Here is a 26280-nt window from a genome sequence, read left to right as displayed (position 1 = left end):
TGCCGGCGCAGCACTCGGGAGCTCCGAGTCACCCCCGGACGCGACTATTGGTGTTTTAGCGTTGAGCTTCGTGCACCACCTTGTCAGGGGGTACGCAGTACAGCTCCGGCAGATACCGCAGCCCGTTCTTCCCTCGGACGAGGATGGCCTCCAAGGCTTCTCGATACTCCTCAACCTATAAGCACGACACTTGCATTAGTACGGCTCAAAATGCCTGTACAATTATTCAATCTCTCTTTGTAACCATAGGCAGCGGGGTGGAGTGGTGGCAACACACGGCGCAGTGAACCCCGCCACCTGAGTTCGATTCCTACCAGAGGTAATCCCAGAGACAGGTCATATCTGAACCGGTCCTGGTTCCCCATCTTCACCAATCCACACTGACCAGCGTGGTGATGTATTATTTTTATCATTATTACGACGCTTGTTTACCCATGAAAACCTCACCAAGTCTCAATACACTTTTTTTAGGAAAGTCCTGCCAGGTTTTCACAGGAGGCGGGGATGTTAGTATGTGTAATCCCAATTGAATAATTTGCAAGTAGTTTTTGTTGTATTGGGATGTTTTGCCAATTCCAGTTATATAACAAAAATATTCTTTATTTACTGTGGGAGAAACCAGAGAAAACCCATGGGGAAAACAAACAAACAGTCCGTAATGTATGGTCAAACAACCCCCACGACCAACAAAGACCTGTGAATATTTATATGTCTAGGGTCTGGTAACCACTGAAGAATTCTGTGTGTCCGACTGGCTTGTAACATATTGAGGCAGCAGCCGAGGAGGTCATTGTCGTCATTTTACCTGCTCGTGGTTGTTCATGAAGACGCCGTCGATGATGAAGTATGTCCAGAACACTGGCCACTCGCACTCAATGTTCTCAAACAGCTTGAGCTCGGCAGGCTCGTAGTACAGACGGCTTGGGTCCTAGTGGGCAAGCCATCCGCCACACCAAGCAACGTGGAATTTAACATTCATCAATTCAGCTTGGTGGCAGACATCAGTGCAACAAAATTCAATTGTTGTAGTGCTTCTAGTCTTCTACCCACCCACCTTTACCAACACACACTGACCAGCGTGGTGAAGTATAATAAAATAACCCACACGGCCCACATGGTGTGGGGACTTGATCATCCAGCAGTAGATTTCCCAAGAGCTGCACATGTACACATTAGACGTGGGTTCCACATTTAAAACATTTTGAGTTTTATGATTTTTAAGGACAATTTTGTACTTCTGGATTATGTAAACATTTAACACATCTTCTTAAATGGCATCACAAAATGCCATGTGACCACTTTTGGAGGGGAGAAAGCAAACGTGACGGGTGATGTCGCTTTAAGTGACATCATATTTTAGTAGAATTACAAAGTATTTTTCTTTTCAGATCATGCGAAATTTCGTGTCTAGACCCAAAGTTTTGTGTCTAGTTTTTATTATTGATCATAAAATCGAAAAAACATTGCAAGTACATGTACACTTGGTAACCATCATTCCAGATTGGGACATTATCAAACAAACGGTATTCAGCAATCACACCTTAAAAGTCATTATCACTCTGTATTTATCATTCATAACTGAGCAATTTCCATTCGTGATTCAACATTTATCATTTGTGCCTCATCGTCTTACCTATAAAAGGCATTTTTTTGTCTGTCTGTCCATCTGTCTGTCGACATAAACTTGCGAAAGATTTGGCTCGCAAACCGTGGGGTTCGATGTGTGTGTGTCTAAGTCGATGTGTGTGTCCAAGTCGATGTGTGCATGTGTGTGAGTCGATGTGTGTGTGCGAGTCCATTTGTTTGTGTGTGTAAGTCCATAAGTGTGTGTGTAAGTCGACGTGCGTGTGAAAGTGAATTTGTGCGTGTGTAAGTCGATGTGTGCGTTTTTTTGTCCATGTGTGTGTGAGTCCATGTATGTGTGTGAGTCCATGTATGTGTGTGTGTAAGTCGATGTGTGAGTCTGATGTGTGTGTATGAGTCCATGTGTGTGTGTAAGTCCGTGTGTGTGTGTGTAAGTCAATGTGTGTAAGTCAATGTGTGTGTGTAAGTCACTGTGCGTGTTTGTGTCCGTGTGTGTGTGCAAGTCGATGTGTTTGGGTGTGCGGGTCGATGTGTTTGAGTGTGTGGGTCGATGTCTGTGTGTGTGTGGGTCGATGTCTGTGTGTGTGTGTGTGTGCAAGTCGATGTGTTTGGGTGTGTGGGTCGATGTGTTTGGGTGTGTGGGTCGATGTCTGTGTGTGTGTGTGTAAGTCGATGTGTTTGGGTGTGTGGGTCGATGTGTTTGGGTGTGTGGGTCGATGTCTGTGTGTGTGTGTGCAAGTCGATGTGTTTGGGTGTGTGGGTCGATGTGTTTGGGTGTGTGGGTCGATGTCTGTGTGTGTGTGTGTAAGTCGATGTGTGTCTTTTTCGCCCGGAAAATGCTGGGTACTTCCCACTAGTTTACCAATAGGCACAATTATCACCCGCAGTCACGTCCAAGCCAGAGACGTATATTTTGTGAGCTCACCTCTCGCGGGGTTTTGTGTCCGTCTCTGAGGAAGCGACAACAACCATAGCGGCCCTGAAGGGAGTAACGGAGAGAAGGGGGGCGGCACCAACCATTAATTTACACCAGTGGTTCTTAACCTTTACTGCAGCCTTGCACCCCTTTGGGTGTCAATCGTGAAAAAAAATGTTAATACATATAGGTTTGATAAAACAAAGGCATTGAAGAAGAAAAGTCATTGTACTTGCGTTCCCATGCTTAATTTGTATTTCGATGATTTACCTTCTAAAAAAAATATGGCATGTTTGGCACCCCCAGAAAGAACATATTGCACCCCCAAGGGGTGTGCACCCCAGGTTAAGAAACACTGCATTAGAGACCAGGGTCAATGTTATTTCACAGCAATGATTCAATTATTAAATTATGATTCGATTACAATGCAGTAGAACCCCTCTTAACAATGGTAATTGGCTACCTGAAAACCAGTCTTTAAGTGATTTGGTCATTAAGCAAATATAGTAAATACATGTTAAAGGTTTAATTCGTTCCCATAGCATTGAAAGTTTTTTTTACCCCAAAAACGTACTGTAAAAAATTTAAGCAATAGATATGAATACATAAATATGCGAACATTATAAACACATACTATTAAAATAAACATGGTTAATCAATGCATTAATTAATATTTACTGTACCAACAACAGCATGTCGTTAACAGGGGAATGGTCGGTAAGAGAACACATTGGGCTCTATGGAGGCCTGACGTTAAGCGATTAGTCGTTAACAGGGGTGCTCGTTAAGAGGGGTTCTACTGTAAACTGTTAGCGAAAACACCCCAACTCTCTGCTTGATTCCTTCTCTCTCGGCTTGCAAGTATCTCCTCAAAACATTAGTATTCAAGCGAGCCTTAAACTCTACTATAATTACCTTTCTGTGAATGGGTGAGTGGGTCGGTGAGTGGGTGGGTGGGTAAGTGAGTGTTTGAGCAAGTGGGGCGGAGGAGCAACGCTCACAACCACAAGCAGAGCACCGATAGGGTGAAACATAGCAAGTTGGCACAGTGGAGAGCACAGGTGGTGCATCTGCCGTCATCTCAATCAATCAACCCATACCACCTGTGTCTGTGCTGTGAGCTCTTTCAAGTCACCCTTCGAAACTTCACTTGGCCTCAAAGTGTACCTAGCATGAAACAACCTCCATGGTGACATCACCACCACTTAATGGCGAAAGGCGGTTGTTGTTATTGTTGTTGGGCGAGTTGGCGCGTGGCTGTGTGAGGTCGACTCAGCCTCCAATGAGTGCCTGGTGGGTTGTGTAAAACAACCCCACGAGGGAGACAAAGACCGTCAGGCTTGGTGCTGGCGAGCCACCAACTCACGCGCTGTGCCAGCCTTCAGAGGTGCTCGCCAACAGCACTTGCCCCTACAGTCTGTTAAGGCTATACGGGGGATCTTTGTGAGTGGGTGGGTGGATGTGCGAGTGAGTGGGTGAGCGGTTGGGTTGGTGAGCGAGTGGGTGCTTCCTTTCTCTCCTTCCCCTTCGCAGTCTTCGTAAGTAATTCTGTGCTCAGAGTCATTTGTTACATTATAGGTGCATGAATAATTTTAGTTTGTTGTTATGGATACCACCCGAAATATAATAGTGATAAATTATGGAGAAAACAGTATTTCATTTCAACGCTCCAAAATAGCATCAATAGGTATTAGATGTTTTGCACGTATGTATGTTGAACTTCTTTACCAACGAATGTCGCCGAACCGCGCTTCTCGGAGGTGTGGAAGAAGGAAGTAGCCAGTCTGACGTTTCCCTCATCATTCAATGAAGCGCAAGATGAGGATCATCATAAATCATTGTGTTGTCTATAAATGGATCACCCTGTATTGTTATTATCATTCAATTATACAGGTGTAGTGAGTCCAACTGAGTCGCAGACGTTGTTCCTTTTTAGAGGCAACACATTTATTTGTAACACGCAACACAAAGGGGTAACTGCCCCTTCACCAGATACAGCCTAGGGTGGTGACCACCCAGCTAACTACTCTATACAGAGGAGTTACTGCTACGAAGGGTCGGGCCTCACTTGGGTTCGCGACCACTTGTTTGCCTCGTAAGACGTAGAGCTTCCAACTTGAGACGTAGAGCTTCAGCTGGCCTCTTGCAGTATCAAGTTGAACTTCTTTTGCACCTTACTTAGCCAACCGTGCTAATCTGAGGTGCAGTAACACAGCTAAGTGAGGTGTCTGTTATAAATGTCGCCCACCAAAGGCATTTGAAAGACATTCGGTCCTCAATAAGAAGAGGTTCCCCACCCCTGGTTTACACACACACACATACAAAGATTCCCCGTATAGCTTATTCAGGCTGTTGGAGCAAGTGCTCCGAGTGAGAACCGTGCCCGGTCACCTTTCTCTCCCTCGTGTTGGTGTTGTACCCACTGCACCAGGTACTTATTTAAGACCCAGTCAACCTATGGGAGGCCCAGCACCTGTCCGGATATTCGGCACTCTCACCCAGGCGTACACACCTGCAACTTGGAGGTGATCTCATCCTTGGTGATCATCACAAGGTCTATGTCCTCGACGGCGAACGCGGGGTAGGAAATGATGGAAAGCAGCCCCGCATCGATTTCTTTGGACGTGGACGCCCGTGGCAGCATGGAGTGCAGGATCGACTGCTCCGTCACAACACCGCCCGCAACGAAACACACGGATCATTGAGCCAGCGAAGGGGAAAAATTGCATCATACACTGACAGAATTGTGTGTGTGTGGCCAGATACAAATTGGTCACACACACACACAATTTTCCCATATAAGACACACCCCCGACTTTTGCTTTAAAATACTGAGTAAAGAAGTGTGTCTTATAATCCAGAGAATACAGTATTCAAACAAACAGGCCAATGCTGCATAAACCTTGTGACTTACAGGGGAGGTTGCCACTGGGTATCCCCTAGGATAGGCTGCCGTAGGGCAATGGAATGGTTGAGATGAGCTGTGATGCAAGGTGCTTTGAGATGCTGAGATAATTAAGTAGCCTATAAATGTGGCAGAGTAGATTGGCAGTCAGTGAATTAATTGGGTATCTCGAGATTGATACCCCCAGATATTTGATGTACAGTCATACCTTGACAAATGCTGTTTTACCAAACTTGTGTTTAAGCTATACACGGTTTATTTATTGAGGTACGTTTTTCAGAACAGAGATAATATTTCGTATATACGAGGTTTGTTTGCATGTATGCACGTATGTTGAGCTTCTTTCTCACCATACACAGCCAACCGTGCTAATCGGAGGTACGGTATGTGTTTACTAACAAATTGACGTTTGATCAATTTGTAAGTGAACACACACCAGTGTCCAATCAATGGGCAGGAAGAGGCCTGCAGTTGTAAAATATTAGGATTCCCATTCCTCAGAGGTGGCACAGTGGCTCAGAGGTTGCAGCGCTGATCTGGCACCACTCAGGTCCTGGGATTCAAACCAGGCAGCTGCCCGTGATTAACGTGGGTCCCTCATCAAGTGTGGCAAGCTGATGGTCTCAGCCCGGCAACCGATGTCTGCACTGAATATAAAACATCGAGTCAACCATAATGTGACCATCATTTGTCCTTGAAGCAGGGCATAAGTGGGGGGAATCTGGCCCTGGCGTGGATATGAGGTAATCTATTCCATTAAATCTCCCTTAGCAGATTGTTATCTAGCACGGAGCAGATTCACTGATCTGCGAGAGTTCCGAATAAGTTATTCTCATGCCACGACGCTGTTAGCATATCGGGGATAAAACTGGGCCAAAAGTAGAAATAAATATTAAGTAAGATGCCCCTGCTCCTGATAACTGCTGTACATAAGATTCTACAGAATAGTGTCAGTTCTGACATGTGACCTAAGGTCACAAGAGACCTTCAAAATAAATGCTGCCATCAAGGCTTGAGTTTGGAGTCTCTTGCTCATTGGCGCTAAGGAGGTAAGGCAACAATTGTATTAAAAATGAGACCATTCGCATGCTCATGTGGAAAAAAAAACATCTCATGAGTGAGTGATTATGAGCACAAAGACATAGAAAAGGCTTCTCTCCACCCAAACCAGATGTTTTTAGGAATGACAAGTCAAGATTTGAGCAAAAACATAAAGAAGAAAAGAAGCAGAGTTACCAGTAGCTTAAAAACGTATGTAACGATTTCTACATATAAAATATTTACCTAAGCTCACATTCCCATGCGTCCAACACAAAGTTGTTGTTTTTTTAACATCCATTCCCTCCTTCCACCACACCACCTTACCAAACATTCCTGCCTAGTTGGAGGTTGGTTCACCATTGTGTAACCTCACGTGATACAACACTGGATCTCCCTAGGCGGAGGGACAGAGGCACAGAAAGGAATAAGGCCACGGTGGTTTCTGCGGACACAGCTGAGCGCAGTGTGCCACCAAATTGGCATGGGCCAAGGTCCGGCATGCGGTGAACTAGCCATGCAAACGCGGGGGTAGGGTTATGTAATTTCTCCACTGGCTTTGCGAGTGCTATTCTCCCCCATTCCCATGCCGAGTAGCTGTTAACAACTGCGTACAAAAAAAAAATACTGCCATAAAGGTCCCATTTTGTAGCTGCTCACCCCAAGCTATAAATGCTCTGATAATGCATTGTCTTTGTACTGCTAGCCTTTTGCCGTTCTCTGGTCTGACACTGGTGAGGCTACATCCTAAAGAAGGTTGTCTCCATTGTAGATCAATCAGTCTAAAAGATAATGCATCTATTATCAGAGCACGTTTGTTTGCATGTTCACCACAAGTACGTGTGGTTACTGTCGAAATGATTACTTACAAAAAGGTTTCTATTTGGTGTTTGAACATTTTAACACGTTTCATTTCCAGAAAGAATAAAACCTATTCTTATTTTTTCATAATTGCGCACTATTTTTTTAAATGTTATTATTTTAAATGTTTTGAACATTTTTGTAATTTTGTATTAAACCTAGCATGCCCGGGTGGCTAAGCGCGACAAGTGCATTTCGGGTGGCCGAAGGAGTAGAAAGCATTGGAAAAACAACTACTGAATGTTGATCCTCATAAATTGAGACTTTACAAATGAAAGTCTCATGATGATGGGAAGTTCTCATCCCTATTAAATAAACAAGACCATTACAAAATTCACTCAAGACTGAAAAGGTTCTACACTTCCAAACCACTTGTTCGAGCATGGGGGACACCTTGACTTTGCATGTTCTACATGCCAAAAAGAACTAAATATAAAAGATTGAAAAACGCAACCTTAACGCATGATGGCAAAGGAAAACTCAGCATAATCGTCAATGACACTGCCTTAAAAATAAAAATGGGAAAAAATAGAAATAGGTGTCATATATCCGGAAATGGCCCTTCTCAATTTGATATACCAATAGGACCTATAGCTGGTACAGCAATTCACAAAACCCCAGTTTTCAAGGACCTTTGCAAGGCGGTTTTATAAAAGAACGGTGACACCAAGCACAGGGTTTCAGGAGAAAACAATCTGTCGCTTGTCCAACATCACAACTAATTCAAATCGGACAAGCCTGAGACAGAGATGAATTCACTGTACTCGTATCTCCTGACCGCACGCTTGCCGAGTGACGTTACATTTAGTAACGTGCCACACTTTTCTAAGAAGCCACCCTCCTCCGGTCGACATTTATTTTTGGCGCAAGTTATTCCTGGTGGTGATATTGACGTGACCCAGACGAATGCCTCGAGGCCCAGGAGCATCGTCAAGTACCCTGCCTAATGGACAACCACATTGGCAGCGCACTTCAACTTCTCCTCCGTCTAAGCCAGAAGTCCCACAACTGCATCGGATCGGCTGCTCAGATCTCTCCTCTGCACGTACTCCTATTCGGCGCCTCTCCTCCCGTGGCGTCCGCTGCCCTCATATCTCATTCCAATGCATCTTTCCAAGTCAAACACGGCCTCCCTCCGTTCCTTCTGTCATATACAGGTGGCATCTCCTTAGGCCTTCGAATTCCATATTATTTGTGTCTTCTCAAAAGCGGACTTCAACCGCTCTCATATTTTCGGTCCTCATATATCCCTGTCAAGCTGTATAAGGTCACATGCTTCTATGCATGTCTTGTGCCTAATGGCGAGGCATATCTGTTATTTAAAATAGATTCTTACATTCACAATACAAGGATAATATTGTCCTGTCCATAAAAGAATACATTATTTATGACCTTTGTAAATCATATGCATAAGATACGTGAAAACTACATACTGGTAAAAAGTGGACCAAACTGTACAAACGAGATGGTAAGACGAATACAAATGAGGGAGAAAAAAGTGACAAAAAATATCAATTCCTGAATTTAATCACGACCCTGAATCTGTACAATTCATCGAATACCTACTCAGAATTGTAAACAATAATAAACTTTAATTTATCAATAGAAGCCGCAAGGAGTTGTAAAACTCCTGTCAGAGGCATATACCTGCTGCAGGCTCGGAGAGAGGCAGGAGAGGACAATGCAGCGAATTAATTGTTGTGCTGTGCTTATACGCTTTCACCAACCCACACTGACCATCGTGGCGAAGTATAGTAATATAACCCCCGTAACCGACATGGTATGGGGAGGCCCTCATCCACTAGTGGATTAAAAAAGAGCTGCACATGAACAATGTTCGGAATCGCTCAGCTCCTTCCCATTCAGGGTCACGATTAGGGGAACATTTAGATATCATTGTTTATTTACACAGAGGAAAATATAGCAACCTCCAGTAGTTTTAGAGATCACAAGGTATGTGAATACAAAATCATTGACTCTTACACATGCAATGTGACACATGTAAAATGTGAGCTTCATCATCATTAAAATAAATTGATTAATAGATATATGACAACACATCTACTCATTTACATTCATGCAATATTTAAAAAGCTGATAATGTGCTTAGCTTAATGCTAAGGTTGTAAAAAATTACCAAGCAGCTGCAGTCGTAATATAGCTGAACTCTGAGTAAAATAATTTAGCAGTTATTCCATTCATCAAAAGCGAAGCCAGAACCCCGTTTTGTGCCTCCACTATTTGATATCCAAATAGGCTGTCAGCAGTCAGGCTCATGAAGCAAATGCCGATGGATTATATATGTATGTTGAACTTCTTTTGCACCGTACGTAACCAACCGTGTTAATCGGAGGTGAAGGATAAAGGCAAGAAACTAAACACAAAAAGCAGTTCTCAATGAGTAGCAACTATTGGCCAAAGAGCACTCATTATAAAATATGGGACAACGTTCAAAACGTGTGGAGACACAGAAACGAACTGATCAAAATGTCACTCATCAGCTTTCTCACACAGCTGTCTAGCTAGCGCTTTACAAGTTCTGGACACGAAAGCGTTGACAGATGCGAAGGAAAATCATTCCGCTTGTTTAGGGCCTTTACCTGGCAGTGCTGGACTTCGTCAGGAAGCACATGGATGATGGACTTGGGGCCCCCATGTGCTCCAAACAAATCCAACTCGTCGATGGCCTCCAGCGCAGCCTGCGAGTGAAAGAGGGCAGAGTTGGGCTGCTTCGAAACACTAAGGTGACGTTTAATCCACGAGACCAGAGTGCAACACTGATGAGACGACGGAGAAAAGTGTGGCTTGTGTCTTTGCCCATGCAATATGGTGTCACTGACTGAAAGCATCCATTAACAATGCAAACAATTGGATTATGATAGTGCATATCTGATGCTTATATTTAGTAAAACATTTGTTTTGATCGTCGTGGTCATGAATCTTAAAGAACAATATAGTACATTTAGTATTTGTGCCTTATACACAATAGCTACGGTGAAGTCACTATGTTTCACAGATGGGTGAAGTCTGCTCGCAGGGGTGACGCTGCTATGCAGTTTAACAAAATTCCCCATTTGGACCATGATGCCGGCACAAGTGGCCTTTAACCAACAAGGTCATGGGCTATTTCCACATCCACTGTAAAGCATTTGGCACATAGTATATATTGTTAATACACCTGTAGCATTAACCAGGGAGGGAGGGGGGAACTACTGGGCTTCAATCACAAACCTCTGCGAAAATCGACAAACGCACTACTGCTCGACCATGTCACATCCAGTGCCCCTGTGAAATATTTGCGCAAGTCAACAAAACAGTGTCAGGCTACAGAAAGTTAAAACCAAGTACAGTAAAACCTTGGATTGCGAGCATAATTCGTTCCGGAAACGTGTTTGTAATCCAAAGCACTCGAAGATCAAAGCACTCGTATATCAGTTGTGATCACGTGACGCTCGGCAAATAAAGCGTATACGTACTGCTTGTATTGCAAGACCTCGCTCGTTTATCAAATAAAAATTTACTTAAAATTTTTGCTCGTCTTGAAAAACACTCGCAGACCAAGTTACTCGCAATCCAAGGTTTTACTGTAGTTGAACGCTTTGTTGCACAAACCTTGGCAGTGCCAATGGAGCTGGCATTGAGCTCAGGGATGCCTTGGTTGGTCTTGTCACCTCTCTCCCACATCCCATAATCCTTAAGCAGGAGAAGTGCAGCATTAGTGCATCAACACCACTGAGAATTCCTCTTCTTGCAAAGCCACGGAGCACCACATGAAGTATAAAGTGTAGAATAAATCTGAACCAAATTTCGATTTAAAGCTTTCATGACTGCAGGGATTCATCTTCTTTCGGTAAAGTCACGTAGAAGGAAAATAATACAATAATAATAAAACATTATAAAACTAAAATTCTCACGAAGTTTCGGCCACAACACAAGCAGCCGTCCTCAGGTGAAGAAACAGAGCTGTCGGAAAGACAGCGCTGTGTGTTGTGGCCGAAACGTCGTGAGAATTTAATTGTATTGTTTTATTTTTATTATTTTATTATTTCCCTTCTACGTGACTTTACCGAAAGAACCAAGAAGGAGATCTGAACCAATGACCTTACAGGAGCAATATGGTAAAAAAAAGAGATTAAGAAGTATTAATTCTATAATCATAACAGCCATTACAGTAGACACTAGTACTTGATTTGTACATTCAGCATCACCCTTAAAGTAATCAATAAATTAGGACATTCATTTTTAGAAGCATGCCTTCCTACTGTGTGACGCTGCTCTTATGGTTCCCTTTCAAATTCTTGAAGCTTGCGGTTTTAAGTTTGAGGTTTAGAATACATCTGTCATATGTTGCCAGACAGCAATCCTGATTAACTGTTCATGGTCACAAGAAGAAATTCCTAAAATCCTTCAACGAACACTATGAAATATGCACAAGTACAGCCCATTTGACGGGGGACGTTCTAAACGCCGCATGAATAGCAGTTTTTTTTACCATGCTTCACCACCGCTGGTCCATGTGAATATTGAAGGCAAGGAGCAGAGACACAGTGGCATAGAAGTGCAGTATGGAAAGTTCTCGCTTAACGTGTGATAACACAACACATTTTTGCAACAATATGGTTCTTCTATTTGGGAACACTTTTCGCACAAGGTGGAACACGCCAATTAAAAAGCGGGTTCTGAGCGGTCGACGTCAAACTACTTTCCTTTGCTGTGTGGTTGAGCAGTAAGGTGATACAGCACACGGAATGATACAGTATATGCAGCGTACCCTCATCTCAGTTAATTGGCCGCCATGTGATGACTACATGCCCATTTCATCTCACAAATGGGATTGAGTACAGTCATTCTTCGCTTAATGCGGCACTTTTCAGGAACGCATCCACCGCGTTAAACAGAGAGATTTCTGTACAACAATAAATTTTCCTGCACTTGCTCTCAGCCTCCAACCTTGTACTTTCTGCTGTATCCATGTGTTTTAGACATATCGAGTTGGCTTCCAATTTGGGCTGGAGCCCGAATTCTCAGGGACGATTTTGTTTATTGGGTTGGCATGAATTCCCTATGTCAGAATATGTAATGGACAGACAGAACGTATATAATTAGACATCCTCGGTACTGACTTTCCTAACTCACGTGATGACTAGGATACATTTGGAAAAAAAATGGAAATGCCACTTCTTAAATCCTTTATATTAAGTTCACTTGCTTGCTTGCTTGCGCGCTTATGACCGTGCAAATCTTTCGGTCGTTTTTTAACCCACTTCCCGTGATCCAATCGAGCTGACATTTTCCACACAGACTCGTTGTGCGTGACAATTAATTTTCGTGAAATTTTTTTCCTAAATTTTCCACTTTTTAGGAAAAAATATATATATTTAATTACCAATTGCTTAATGGTGCCAGGCAATCATCTGACCCATAGGTGGCAGCCATCTCAAGCCAGAAGACGAGAGAACTCTAGCTGCCACGCATATAAAGGATTTATAGTGAAAAACTTTGTTTTTACGGGTTAATTTTTTTTTAACCAACTTGACTTGTTCATGAATTCAAGTTCTGCGAGAAAAGAGGCCAAAATCGAGTCGACTCAGCTGCTCAAGGAACTGATGTATATTGTTGCATTTAATCTTAAGCTTTTAAAAGATGACTGCATAAGACACTCACCGCCACTTTGTATGCTGCCTCAATGTAAAACACCAGGTTCTGTATGAAGGCCACTTCATCCAGTGTGAAAATAATTCTCAGTCCTGCAAAGCACAAACACAACAAACGGAGAATTATGAGAATTTAGACTGCAGAATTAATCATTCAAATATCTCAAAGTGGGGAGGTATTTGATGAGCATATTTCATAGGCTTTAGCTATTGAATACATAGCCAGAAAAGTGAAAAAGTTTAAGCAGTTGTTTTTTCCTGATTTATATTTGCTTCATTGCTGTATTATTTTATTTTTTTGCCTTTGTCATTTTGGTGACCTGGGTCACTGTTGCAATTATACTATGCTAGTCTCTTGACTTCTAACCCAGTTGAACAGATTAAACTGCATTTTATGTATGTTGAACTTCTTTCACACCATGCATAGCCAACTGTGCTAATCGGAGGTGCGAAATCAATTATACTTTAAAGAGGTTTGAAGCCAAAGACACGAACACAATCTTCCAAGGCAAGCTGGAATGTTCAACCTGTGATGGTGATGGAATTCATAATTACCAACTGCCTCTATTTTTTTGCCATGGTTTTTACAACTTAGCAGAAAGTACATAATTCAAGGTCAAGTAATATTAGCAGAAGACCAGGCTGAGCTCAGACTGCAGTTACCACTGGTGACATAAGTGGTTAAGAACTGAACATGGCAATGGGCCAATACCAACAATACAGGGTTGCAATACCAATCGAACAACGTGATGTACAGCTCTATCAATCCACTGCTGGATGAAGGCCTCCCCAACCCGCACATTAGTGTGGGGTGGTGAAGGGGGTGCCCTGGTTCAGATATCACTCACCAGTGATGTTAGTAGTGCCTGGGAATCAAACTCCGGTCCCTGGGTTCATAGCGATGCGCGAACCATTGTGCCATCACTCCACCCTGATGTTGCATGGCTATCTGATAATTTTGCAATCAGGCATCGCAATTGTCTGTAACACCCAGTACTCGCGCATGCACATGCACACAATGAAAAATAAAGTACTATTTGTGAGCACCTATTAAGGCTGGCACATCATACCAGAAGTGTTTATGTATACATGCACTTTACAAGGTAATCATTTAAGGCTAAGTTGACCTAGGCGTGACCAAGGACCAGATCAGATATTCACCAATGATGTTACCTTGAGGCAGGAAATCGAGCTTAGGTCGCCAGATTCCTAGCACAGGCGAGTTAAGCACTACGCCAGCACTCCCCACACGCAGACACGCACAAGCAGGAAGGGTTCCATGTGACATCCCTTCCATGGAAACAGCATGCCCAACACTCTTATCAGGGTGCCACAGTGGCAAGCTGTTAACTACCTCGCTTGGTATACACGTCGTGGGTTTAATCCTGGCACCTGGATATTTGGAATTTGCTTGTTCTCCCCGTGGTCATGTGCATTTTTTTCCAGGGACCTCCGGTTTTTCCCTCCACATTTATAAGCATGCTTTAGAGTATATGGCTGCTATAAATTTCCACATGATAAGCCACTTCGTTGGGCTATCATTTGTGGCCAGGTCTCTTCTCAAAAAGAGCTACATAGCTCAGTGGGCCTTACCTCGTAAAATAAAAAGTGAAAAAATAGTTTTTATAAATATGGCACATGGCAGTGTAAACCCAACACCGTCCCGGACCTGAAGCAGTCATCTGAGCGAGGATGAGCAGGTAGAGGGAGGTGGCGTCCACCTGCAGGTGACCCCACTGGTCATCCCCAACCACCGTGCTGCACGTGGCCGTGTTGTACTTGGCATGCAGGCAGTCCGTGGCGCTCTGGGTCACCTTGAACTTCTCCACCTTGTCCACCTGTCAAATGAAGAGCGAGTAAAATCCATGTTCTCAGTTTACTCGCGTGGCAACTGTGCGGCAGCTGCAGAATGTGGACGAGGGTAGACAGCGTTGGCGAGGTGTAGGTGGTGGCATCAGCGGCTTTGGCCGTGATGATATTTTGATCTTGACCTTAGCGCTTACTCAAAAGCTGGAATGTGTGCAGCTTTGCTGTCAAGGTTCACACGTGCCCTATTTATAGAAGGCTGTCCAGAGGGAAAACATTCGAAGTATAGGTGTGGTGTCAAGGTCAGTTTAACGCGGTAGCACCATGGGCGGTGCTGTTGATGGCACCATATTTCTCCGTCGTGCCTTAGTTTCTGCTAGATCCTATAGCTATGGGCTGGGGAACCTATGGCTCCTAAGCCGGATATGGCCCGCAGTTTCATATTACACATTCACGTCGAAACCAAAGAAACCAGTAAATTCAAATAATATAATTCGATCGCATAAATAATCCTACTTCATCTGGATGTTTATTTCATAATTTCAGAGCCTACCAGTAGTCAAAACAATAATACATCTCAATTGGTTATCACAAGGTTGAATGAAGGACACACCACTTAGAATGTATATTGAGAAGATCAATTGCAGGCTTACCTGTCTCATCATGCACTGTAGCAGCCCTCGCATAAGCTTCACCACGCTCTGCCAAACACATAAACAGACAATACACACTTGTAAGTGCCTGCCAGTCTCTATGCAAACAAAACATGAAGTGTTGACTGGATCCACTTTGAGTACAGTAACACCTCGCGGAACGCAGCGATTACGTTTCTGGAAAATTCCGTGTTGGCCGAAACCGTGTTCGACAAATAATCAACCTTACGGGAAAAATAGGTTTATATTCCTGGGTTAGAAATGATCACCCCCTCCCTCTTTTTTAATTATTTCTACACAATGTCCCCCCTTGTTATTGTAATCAAGGATGCCGAGTCACCCTTTCTTGTGTGTGTGTGTATGTGTGTGCACTCTTTATTTTTCAATTTTACCTCAATACAAATGCCCCGTCTCCATTACCCTTCACGCACTGGGCAATCACGGCCAACGCTCGTCCCTAACACTAAATTGCCAACCCGATGCTTGCCCCTAACACCGAATCTCCGAACTGTACTCCCCATTCATCCATATCTTTATGAACCAACCAACGCCCAAGTTTGGTGTAATGAGTGTGGTCTGTCTAGGTATATCACGGTCACTTGAACGTTAATGATAAGCCATCAAGGTGTCCATATGACTGACGTCCTCAACGAGTGGATGGCTAAAAGCCTGCGGCAATGTGTGAACATTTACGTTGTGCATGAGCATGTGGAGTGCGCTACAATGTCATATAAAAACACATATTTGGTAAATAAATAGTTCTCACAGTCAATTCAATTCACACCACAGTCCCTTTCCAACGGATGCAGAATTCTCACCTCTCGCAAGCGTATCTAGCAACTGAACTTTTGCACTAAAGTTCTGACTTTTCTGTGTGTTTTCTAACTCAAATCACCACCGCTCAACTTACGCTTAGGGGTCACGATTAAAAGGTGAGACTGCATGAGTATTGGGGAGGGAAGATGGCGACGAGATATTCATCCGCAAAATCTACAAGCACAGTGAGCTACATCGGTGCAAAAGAAGTTCAACATACATACGTACAAGCGGACCGAGCACTACATTTCTATGCGGACATTCTTAGCAGGGTCAAACTGCGTAGAGTCGAAATATCACCCCCGTGTTCTGGAAAACGTACGTCAATAAGTTAAGTTAACCGTTCAATAAAACAGCGTTGGGCAAGGTATGACTTTATATGACCAAGATAAAGTATTGACTTAAAGCTTTCGTGACTGCAGGAATTCATCTATCTACGTGGCTTTACCGAAAGACCCAAATAATAAGATAAAGTATATTAATTTGTTTGGATTACACAACTCTGGAATCTCAGAATCGACAGGGAAAGAGTAGTTACATACTTATTTACAAGCTATCTAAAGAAGACCTAACTTTTTGTACAAAAGTATTAATTGGGGTGCTGTCATTACAAATCAGAATCTGAATATTTATTTATACTGGAGGAATCCGATGAGCTATTAAGCTCTTTTTCACAGATGTCCAGTAAGGTCGGTTAAGAACGTTACATCTTGGATCCTCAAAATTATTCCGAACCAACATATTTCAAGGTTGCAGACCCCCCTCTCCCTAAAGGAGATATATATCAGTATAAATGAATCACTGAACTGAAATACTTGGCCTGGTTTCATACCTTATATCTATCTTCCACGACACAAAATATAACCAAAATCTAATTATTGATGTTGAAATCTCCCTGGACGTTGGTTGCATTGATGTGGGATGAACCAGCAAGCAAGACATAACAAGCAAAACAGAATAACAAGGCTAAAAGTACAAGGCAAAAACAGAGTACGTGCAATATAAAGGATGAATTAAGTTTACTTCAAACTAGATTTTGGCATTATTAAGATCTGAAAAACATAATTATAATTTCATCTATTAAATGGTGACATTCAAAACATAAACAACTGTTATATTCATAATTTCTAAGGAGGAAATCTGAGAGCTCTTTCAGCACTGAGTCAGTACAGATGTTAATGTGACGCACATGGCGCGATACGGTTTCACGTTTGGGTAGGATATCCTAAACTTAGCAACAGCATTTGGAACAGCATTGAATCATCACGGAATTTCTTAAACTGCGATGGCTTGGCCCACCACCTCCATCCCAGGTCGTCATAACACTGGCCGCTCGAAGGCTCACCTGCTCCAGCTCATAGGCCTTGGCCTTGTCCTCATCTCGGTCGGCGTTCTTGCGGTACGCCATGCCGAGCCCCCACACTGCCAAGGATGCAGTACACATTGTCTCGCACCCACGCATCCGGCTGCTCTGGGCTGGCGGGCAACAGCCCTGTGACAGCGTTCTGTCATGGAGAAAACGTCAACAGGGTTAACCGGGAACTCTCTACAAAATGCAACCCCTCTCAAGGAGCCCGAGAACAAAAGCGCATGTCACAGGACATGACACACTGTTAACCACCATCGTGGAAACTACCCAGCCTGCTTTGTGCAGCTATGACATTGCTTCACAAAAGATTCGCCAGATGTTGCCACTTCCCAAACTTCTAACAATCTGTTATTATCACAGTATGGAGTACAACACCTGCTTTGAAAATGCAATATGTATTTCATATCTTCACAATTTTCAGTTTTCAGTTTCATTTATTTGGTATAGCCCTGTGAGCCATTCGGCTCTTGAATCGGGTGCAACAGCAACAAACAAGAAACAAAAACCATGAACAATTGCCTGCCTCATGCATATTAACTAAAAATAAAAAAGGGCCTCTACAAATACCACATTCCCACTTCCAACTTGCACTTGCGATAAAAGCGCAAAATCAAATACTTACGAACACCTGCACTTCCGAAACAGAGCCATTACATATATTTTTAAACATAGACTTAAAACGCGAACTCGCACTTGCAAACTGAACCGGGGAACTATTTTGTTCAGCAGAGCGATTCTCCACAAGATGTAATGAGTTAGCCTCGCGCTAGGAGTGAGTTTTGTGTATTGTGTGTGTGCACGTGCACATGGGTGCGTGTAAAAGGGGGTGTGTGTGAAAGTTATTGTGGGAGTGTGTGAAAGTGATTGTGTGCGTGTGTGTTTGCACCCCCATGTGTTTGTGGGGCAGCGGTAGTGCAATGATTAGCGCGCTGCGCACCAACCCAGTGACTCAAGTTCGATTCCCGTGACCAACACAAGTGACGATTATCTGAATGGTTCCTGGGTCTTCCCTCGGTCGACTCAGCCTCAAATGAGTACCTGGTGCAGTGTGTAAACATCACCACTGGGGAGTCAAGGGCGGCCTGGCGTGGTGCTAGCCACCCACTCCCTTGTGTGCTGTGCTGGCCTTCATTGGTACTCGCTAACAGCACTTGCTCCAAAAGTCTATTAAGACTAAAGGAGGGATCTTTGTGTGTGTGCCCGAGTGCCCCAGTGTGTGTGTAATTGTGGCGACTCATTACGCCCATTCTGACAAGCAAGCCACCATCAGGACTCGTGCATGGTAAGTGAAAATAAGAGATTTTTTGTGTTACTTTATTTTATGTTTTAGTCACTGTACAATATTTATTACAGTATTACATGGAAATGTACAATATTTCTTCTTATTTATGAGTTTAACAATGCTTCCCTTTTTTGTTGAACCGTAACAGATTCTATAACACTGACCATATGTGCATTTGAATACTGTTGTCACTGAAAATTATTAGGATCCCACGTTTGCTTAAAGCCACAAAACACATGCATAGCTCCTTGCGAGCTTCCTAATTCTTAAATTGGGTTGCAGCACACCTGTTACCGAATATTTCTTCCCTAACCTCATCCAAGTTTTCCTTAAATTCAAGTACGTGTGTGCTTGTTTGGCCGATTCACTAAAATTGCCAAACACCTTCTGTGGAATGCTCAGTGACCTGATCCATCCAGAGGTATAACATTATAATTTAATATCCAACAGAATTTGTCCTGTTGTGGCAAAGTTTCCGTGCAAGTTCAGTTTTCTGAACCTGATCAATATATTGAAGCTATTTCAAAACAAAACGACTGCTTATAGAAATTATACCTGATTTTGAATACATGTTGGTGTGAAAATGGTCTAAGAGTGGAGGAAACTCCACTTTGATGGCTTTATCATAAAACTCATCGACATAAATAACCGGTGTTGACCTCCCTGCAATGTTGGTGGCGATGATTTTATCTTGAACAAAACTTGACCTCAAGACTTGACTTTCAAAATTCTACTCTGTACACCAGCAATTGACATGCCAAATGTGACCATCTGTGTATATTTAACTACACAAGCACTGAATGTATAAACGAATGCACAAATAGCAACAGCCGCTATTCACCACTAAATGGTAGTGGCGTCACCACGACGCTTGCGCCAAGCTAGGTGCACTTAAAACCAGAGGTGGGACAAAGTCATTGTTATGCAAGTCCAAGTCGAGTCTGAAGTCATCAAATTCATGACTCGAGTCTGACTCGAGTCCACACCTCAGAGGTGGGACAAAGTCATTGTTATGCAAGTCCAAGTCGAGTCTGAAGTCATCAAATTCATGACTCGAGTCTGACTCGAGTCCAAGTCACATGACTCGAGTCCACACCTCAGAGGTGGGACAAAGTCATTGTTATGCAAGTCCAAGTCGAGTCTGAAGTCATCAAATTCATGACTCGAGTCTGACTCGAGTCCAAGTCACATGACTCGAGTCCACACCTCAGAGGTGGGACAAAGTCATTGTTATGCAAGTCCAAGTCGAGTCTGAAGTCATCAAATTCATGACTCGAGTCTGACTCGAGTCCAAGTCACATGACTCGAGTCCACACCTCAGAGGTGGGACAAAGTCATTGTTATGCAAGTCCAAGTCGAGTCTGAAGTCATCAAATTCATGACTCGAGTCTGACTCGAGTCCAAGTCACATGACTCGAGTCCACACCTCAGAGGTGGGACAAAGTCATTGTTATGCAAGTCCAAGTCGAGTCTGAAGTCATCAAATTCATGACTCGAGTCTGACTCGAGTCCAAGTCACATGACTCGAGTCCACACCTCAGAGGTGGGACAAAGTCATTGTTATGCAAGTCCAAGTCGAGTCTGAAGTCATCAAATTCATGACTCGAGTCTGACTCGAGTCCAAGTCACATGACTCGAGTCCACACCAGCTCAGAGGTGGGACAAAGTCATTGTTATGCAAGTCCAAGTCGAGTCTGAAGTCATCAAATTCATGACTCGAGTCTGACTCGAGTCCAAGTCACATGACTCGAGTCCACACCTCAGAGGTGGGACAAAGTCATTGTTATGCAAGTCCAAGTCGAGTCTGAAGTCATCAAATTCATGACTCGAGTCTGACTCGAGTCCAAGTCACATGACTCGAGTCCACACCTCAGAGGTGGGACAAAGTCATTGTTATGCAAGTCCAAGTCGAGTCTGAAGTCATCAAATTCATGACTCGAGTCTGACTCGAGTCCAAGTCACATGACTCGAGTCCACACCTCAGAGGTGGGACAAAGTCATTGTTATGCAAGTCCAAGTCGAGTCTGAAGTCATCAAATTCATGACTCGAGTCTGACTCGAGTCCAAGTCACATGACTCGAGTCCACACCTCAGAGGTGGGACAAAGTCATTGTTATGCAAGTCCAAGTCGAGTCTGAAGTCATCAAATTCATGACTCGAGTCTGACTCGAGTCCAAGTCACATGACTCGAGTCCACACCTCAGAGGTGGGACAAAGTCATTGTTATGCAAGTCCAAGTCGAGTCTGAAGTCATCAAATTCATGACTCGAGTCTGACTCGAGTCCAAGTCACATGACTCGAGTCCACACCAGCTCAGAGGTGGGACAAAGTCATTGTTATGCAAGTCCAAGTCGAGTCTGAAGTCATCAAATTCATGACTCGAGTCTGACTCGAGTCCAAGTCACATGACTCGAGTCCACACCTCAGAGGTGGGACAAAGTCATTGTTATGCAAGTCCAAGTCGAGTCTGAAGTCATCAAATTCATGACTCGAGTCTGACTCGAGTCCAAGTCACATGACTCGAGTCCACACCTCAGAGGTGGGACAAAGTCATTGTTATGCAAGTCCAAGTCGAGTCTGAAGTCATCAAATTCATGACTCGAGTCTGACTCGAGTCCAAGTCACATGACTCGAGTCCACACCTCAGAGGTGGGACAAAGTCATTGTTATGCAAGTCCAAGTCGAGTCTGAAGTCATCAAATTCATGACTCGAGTCTGACTCGAGTCCAAGTCACATGACTCGAGTCCACACCAGCTCAGAGGTGGGACAAAGTCATTGTTATGCAAGTCCAAGTCGAGTCTGAAGTCATCAAATTCATGACTCGAGTCTGACTCGAGTCCAAGTCACATGACTCGAGTCCACACCTCAGAGGTGGGACAAAGTCATTGTTATGCAAGTCCAAGTCGAGTCTGAAGTCATCAAATTCATGACTCGAGTCTGACTCGAGTCCAAGTCACATGACTCGAGTCCACACCTCTGCTTAAAACACACATGCAAACACACGTACTACTGAGATCGAAGAGCCCCCCCCCGAATACAACCACAGATAGATGAGGGGGAAAAAACTCAGGGCTGTCTGTGTGAGCAACACGACGACCAGTTTGCCTGCGTCTCCCAGTGTTGACGTGTGCTTACCCCACGAGGTAACTCATTTTATGAATTCTAGACTTGAAGCTTTCGTGACTGCAAGGAATCATATTCTTAGGTGTTTTCGGTAAAGTCACGTAGGTAAAACATCAAAATTAATAAAAATAATAAAATAAAATAAAGATCACGACGTTTCGGAGGCAACACAAGTCATCAGAATGTGGTAGCCATTCATTGGCTACCACATTCTGATGACCCCCCCCCCTCTCCTCCCCCCTCAACTCGCTTTTAAGGGATTACATCTTGAATCATTGCCTCACTTGATGCAGCTGATCTGGCTGTGACTGTCCCACCTGATGACGGAGACTTGTGTTTCCTCCGAAACGTCGTGATCTTTATTTTATTTTATTATTTTATTAATTTTGATGTTTTACCTACGTGACTTTACCGAAAACACCTAAGAATATCATTTTATGAAGTTGAACAATAGGGAGCCAGAACAGGATAAAATACCACGTTGCACGAGTGTTACCTGTGGAACCCAGGATAAACACTGTGCCACTGTTTAATGTTGGATTTGACAAAAGTAACACATTCTAAGATGCGGATTTTTAGTGTATAAAATGTGATCGAATCTTGCGGTAAAGGTGCAGCCGTGCAAATGCGTGCCACTTTAGAGAACACCTCTATCTAGAGAAGGAGTCCCGCAAACTTCGGCTCCGGAGCCGGGGAAAAAAACCTTAAATCTTAAACATAATTTAACGTAAAGATAATTGATTAAATATGGCACGGAATGGGTCACTGTTGAATTTTTTGTGAAAACAAGATGTACAGTCATATTGTATTGTTGAAGAATAATTAAGGGGGGGACTAACTAGAGGCAATTTATTTCATCACCTATTTTAAGTCAGACTTTGTTTGTCATCTGCAGTATACCTACCTGCCGTGCGTGTGTACACGATAGCTCTGCGTCTGATGCTACTCTCGAACTATTTTGGTCAAAGACGTGGCTCTTCTTTTTCGTTTAAAGGTTGCCCGGTCCCTGATCCATAGGGTATTAGATCCTTCTACCCTGGCCAGAACGTCTTGGAAGAGTCGCAAGCACCCCCCACACGCTTTAACCCCGCTGCGTGCGATCTGCCAAGCGACGGTGGTGTACGCGTTTAAGTCCTGGGTGGACAGAGACAAAATTCAATAAACTTGCCTGGGCCAATTCACAATGGTTGACAGCCTCTGGCCAAATCAGCTGGAATGTGTCCAAGTTCGGCAGCTCGCCAAATATTTGACCCTGGATATTGCTTGAATGGGCGACAACCGTGTATTGTTGTAAACTAGGTGATGTCGGCTGATGACGGGTCTTGTTGTTGGGCAGCAGAGCGGAGAACAGCTAAGTGTGTTGTACTGTACTAAGCTCCCACGTCTATGATCCACCGCCTTCACCAACCCCGCACCAAGCTGTAGGGTAGGGGAGGAGGGGGGGGGGTCCTCATCCAGCAGTGGATTTATTAAAAAGGCCGTACATATGCGGTTAGTGGAGACAACCACAGTCACAGTAAACCAAGCTAAAAAAAACATAACACGCGGATAATCACAGAAATGCGGCAATTACCTGGTGACACAAGATCGTCTGCTGCACAAGACGCGCATATCCATCCAGACGGACCCCCGAGTTGCTCCGGCTCCTCATGATCAAGCCAGGCACCTCCTCGTCTGCCGAGCCACGGTGAAGAGGGGGGGGGGGGGTAAGAGGCGGCGGCGATGGGGGAAAGGGCGCGCTGGAGGCCGGCTGGGCAGCTAGGCAAGCCCGGGGATGCGAGTGGGGCCTACGATATTTTTTTGTGTTTTTCTCCCGTCGGCTTTAATATATCCGCGAAGCAGCAGCAGCAGCATACAGTAGCGGAGTAATGAGGTTCTAAAAGGGAAGAAGCGGATGACGCGCGTGATGTGGACGTGCGTGGAGACGGGTCTAAGAATAACAAGGACATGAGGGGAGAGGCAGAGAAATCCGACTCCGCCGGTAACGAGAACCTCTCGGGCCTGTGGGGGGGGGGGCGTGGCGGCGAGCGCACGTGACCCCAGCCTCGACCCAACCGTGGGCCGTGATATATCGCGATATCGCGATATATCGTGATATCGCGATATATCGTGATATCGCGATCTATCGTGATATCGAGATATACCGCGAGGTCGCGATATATCGTGATATCGCGATATACCGTGATATCGCGATATACCGTGAGGTCGCGATATATCGTGAGGTCTGAGAGCCTCGCGATAATCGTGTCGTCCGATCGGCGAATTCATCAAATCGGTAGCTTAAGAAACACCGCCCACATCACAGAATAATAGTCCATAATAGAGGTGTTTGGGTTAGATCGCGTAAAATGTTATTGTGTCGTTAAACCCCCCACCAGGCGACAAAGACAATTAGTAAAGTTGTGTGACGTCAGCAAAACGTGGCAATTCCTTACTCAATCTTGATTTGAAGCTTTCGTCACTGCAGGAATTCATGAAATAAATCGGGCGCAACACAAGCCCGAAACGTCGTGATTTATTTTATACCTACGTGACTTTACCGAAAGAACCAGAGAGTATTAATTCCTTGCCCATACAATACATCCCGGTGTGTTGAAGAGTAAACCCACAACATTTACAATTCGAGTATGACGTTTCGCCAGTAATTACAACCAGCATCATCAGGCAACAGCCAGATTTGTGTCAAAATAATCGTGCAGGCCAGTGCTTGGCATTGATGTACATTGATTAACTGCACCAACGTTCGACCGAAAACGGTTACCGGTTCACGAATGACTTTCGGAACGAGTAACCATTATAATTTAGAGTTTTTCAACAACCAGATTATTTGTCATTGTTGTTATGGTCATTTATTACAGATAACATCGATTTGGAAATCTGCAATTGAGTGGGGGAAAAAACACTTGTGTACAGAACGCTGCAACTACTGCAGCAGAGTTTTTCCACATTAATAGGGACATATTAACGTGTCGAATGTTATTTCACAAGTGCAAACAAACACATCTCTCTCTTTGTTTGCCATATTAAATATATTACATAACAGTGTGCTTTCCAAATCAAGCAAATATATTCTAAATATATTATTTAACATCTATTTCGACTACGTAGTTCGTGAAGCCTTCAATAGCTGTACCGGAGGAATTTCCATCTGGTAGGGAGGCTGATCGATGCCTGGGTGCGGTGAAGGGATGGCGCCCTATTGCTCAACCATGTTATGTATGCCGATAATCTGGTAATTGCTGCTCACTCAGAGGAGGAGTTGGAGGCGCTGCTGCTGAACCTGGCCGCTGCCACTAAGAGGTGGGAACTTACCATCAGCCCCACCAAAACCAAGCACCTGCCTGGGTATTTTGTACCATCGGACACTCCACCCCAAAAACTCACAATTGGTGATAGGGCCGTTGTGGAGAGAGTGGAGAGTTTCCCATACCTGGGCAGTGTGCTCATGACCGCCTGCGGTTTAACAGCAGAGGTCTCACTCCGAATCAGTCGAGCGGCATTATCTTTTAATCGGTTGCGTAACGCTGTGTGGAAGCTACCTGGTCTGTCGCTACGCACGAAGTTTCAGGTCTTCTCGGCCACAGTCATTCCCTCTCTTCTCTACACATTGTATCTGTACCAGATGGAAATTCCATCTGTGCAGGACCGCCTTGTCCTGAAACCGCATTGGGGCTCCGCAAGCCTCTCCTCAGCGTGCCTAGCAAGGCGATGTTGAATAATCCTTGCCAGGACTTTTCCCGGCACACTGAGGAGTGAGATGCCCCTGTAGTTGTTACAGTCTGTGCGGTCCCTCTTCTTAAAGAGACGGACCACCAGGGCATCATTCCAATCCTGCAGAACCCGTCCAGTGGTCCAGACTGTTGTTATGATGTCATGTAGGGCAGTCTATGCACAAACGCCACCCTCCCTCAGCATTTCGCTTTGGAGATCATCTCTGCCCGGTGCCTTTCCTGGTCTCAGACTCTGGATTGTCTTTAGTACTTCCTCAACAGATGGCACCTCAGTCAGCCACTTACAGGGGGTGACTTCCTCTTTCAATATTTGAGACACCGCAGCCTCAGCAGGGTCATCCCTACTTTTTCCCACGTTGTTATCCAGGCTGAGGGAAGTCCCCTCCCCCAGGACCTCACAGAAATGATCAGCAAATCTGCAGACCTGTTCCTGGGGGTCGGAGATTGGATCACCTTCTTTCCCCTAATGATGGTAATAGGTGTGGCGCTGCAGGTGACTTATTTGATGGAATTAAAGAGCGATTTGTGATCACGAGCCATT

General features: G+C 44.2%; 1 protein-coding gene across 1 annotated transcript in view; it reads right to left on the bottom strand.

Moving 5' to 3' along the window:
* LOC133357689 (phosphorylase b kinase regulatory subunit alpha, liver isoform-like) overlaps positions 1–24003 on the bottom strand; it is a 71653-nt gene extending 47650 nt beyond the window's left edge. Inside the window, 12 exon segments of the mRNA XM_061575782.1 lie at positions 80–175; positions 806–928; positions 2510–2563; positions 5013–5159; positions 9905–10003; positions 10917–10997; positions 12969–13051; positions 14628–14796; positions 15418–15465; positions 17579–17662; positions 17664–17738; positions 23582–24003. Coding sequence (XP_061431766.1) covers positions 80–175; positions 806–928; positions 2510–2563; positions 5013–5159; positions 9905–10003; positions 10917–10997; positions 12969–13051; positions 14628–14796; positions 15418–15465; positions 17579–17662; positions 17664–17738; positions 23582–23659 — 1137 coding nt within the window. The 5' untranslated portion in view covers positions 23660–24003.
* Between the last annotated feature and the right edge of the window lie 2277 nt (positions 24004–26280).

Source organism: Lethenteron reissneri, chromosome 59 (genome assembly GCF_015708825.2).
Source record: "Lethenteron reissneri isolate LAM-NWPU_2019-01 chromosome 59, ASM1570882v1, whole genome shotgun sequence".
NCBI classification, from domain to species: Eukaryota; Metazoa; Chordata; class Hyperoartia; order Petromyzontiformes; family Petromyzontidae; genus Lethenteron; species Lethenteron reissneri.
Note: the sequence above shows the minus strand (reverse complement) of the source record. Positions and strands in the feature narration are given on the sequence as shown.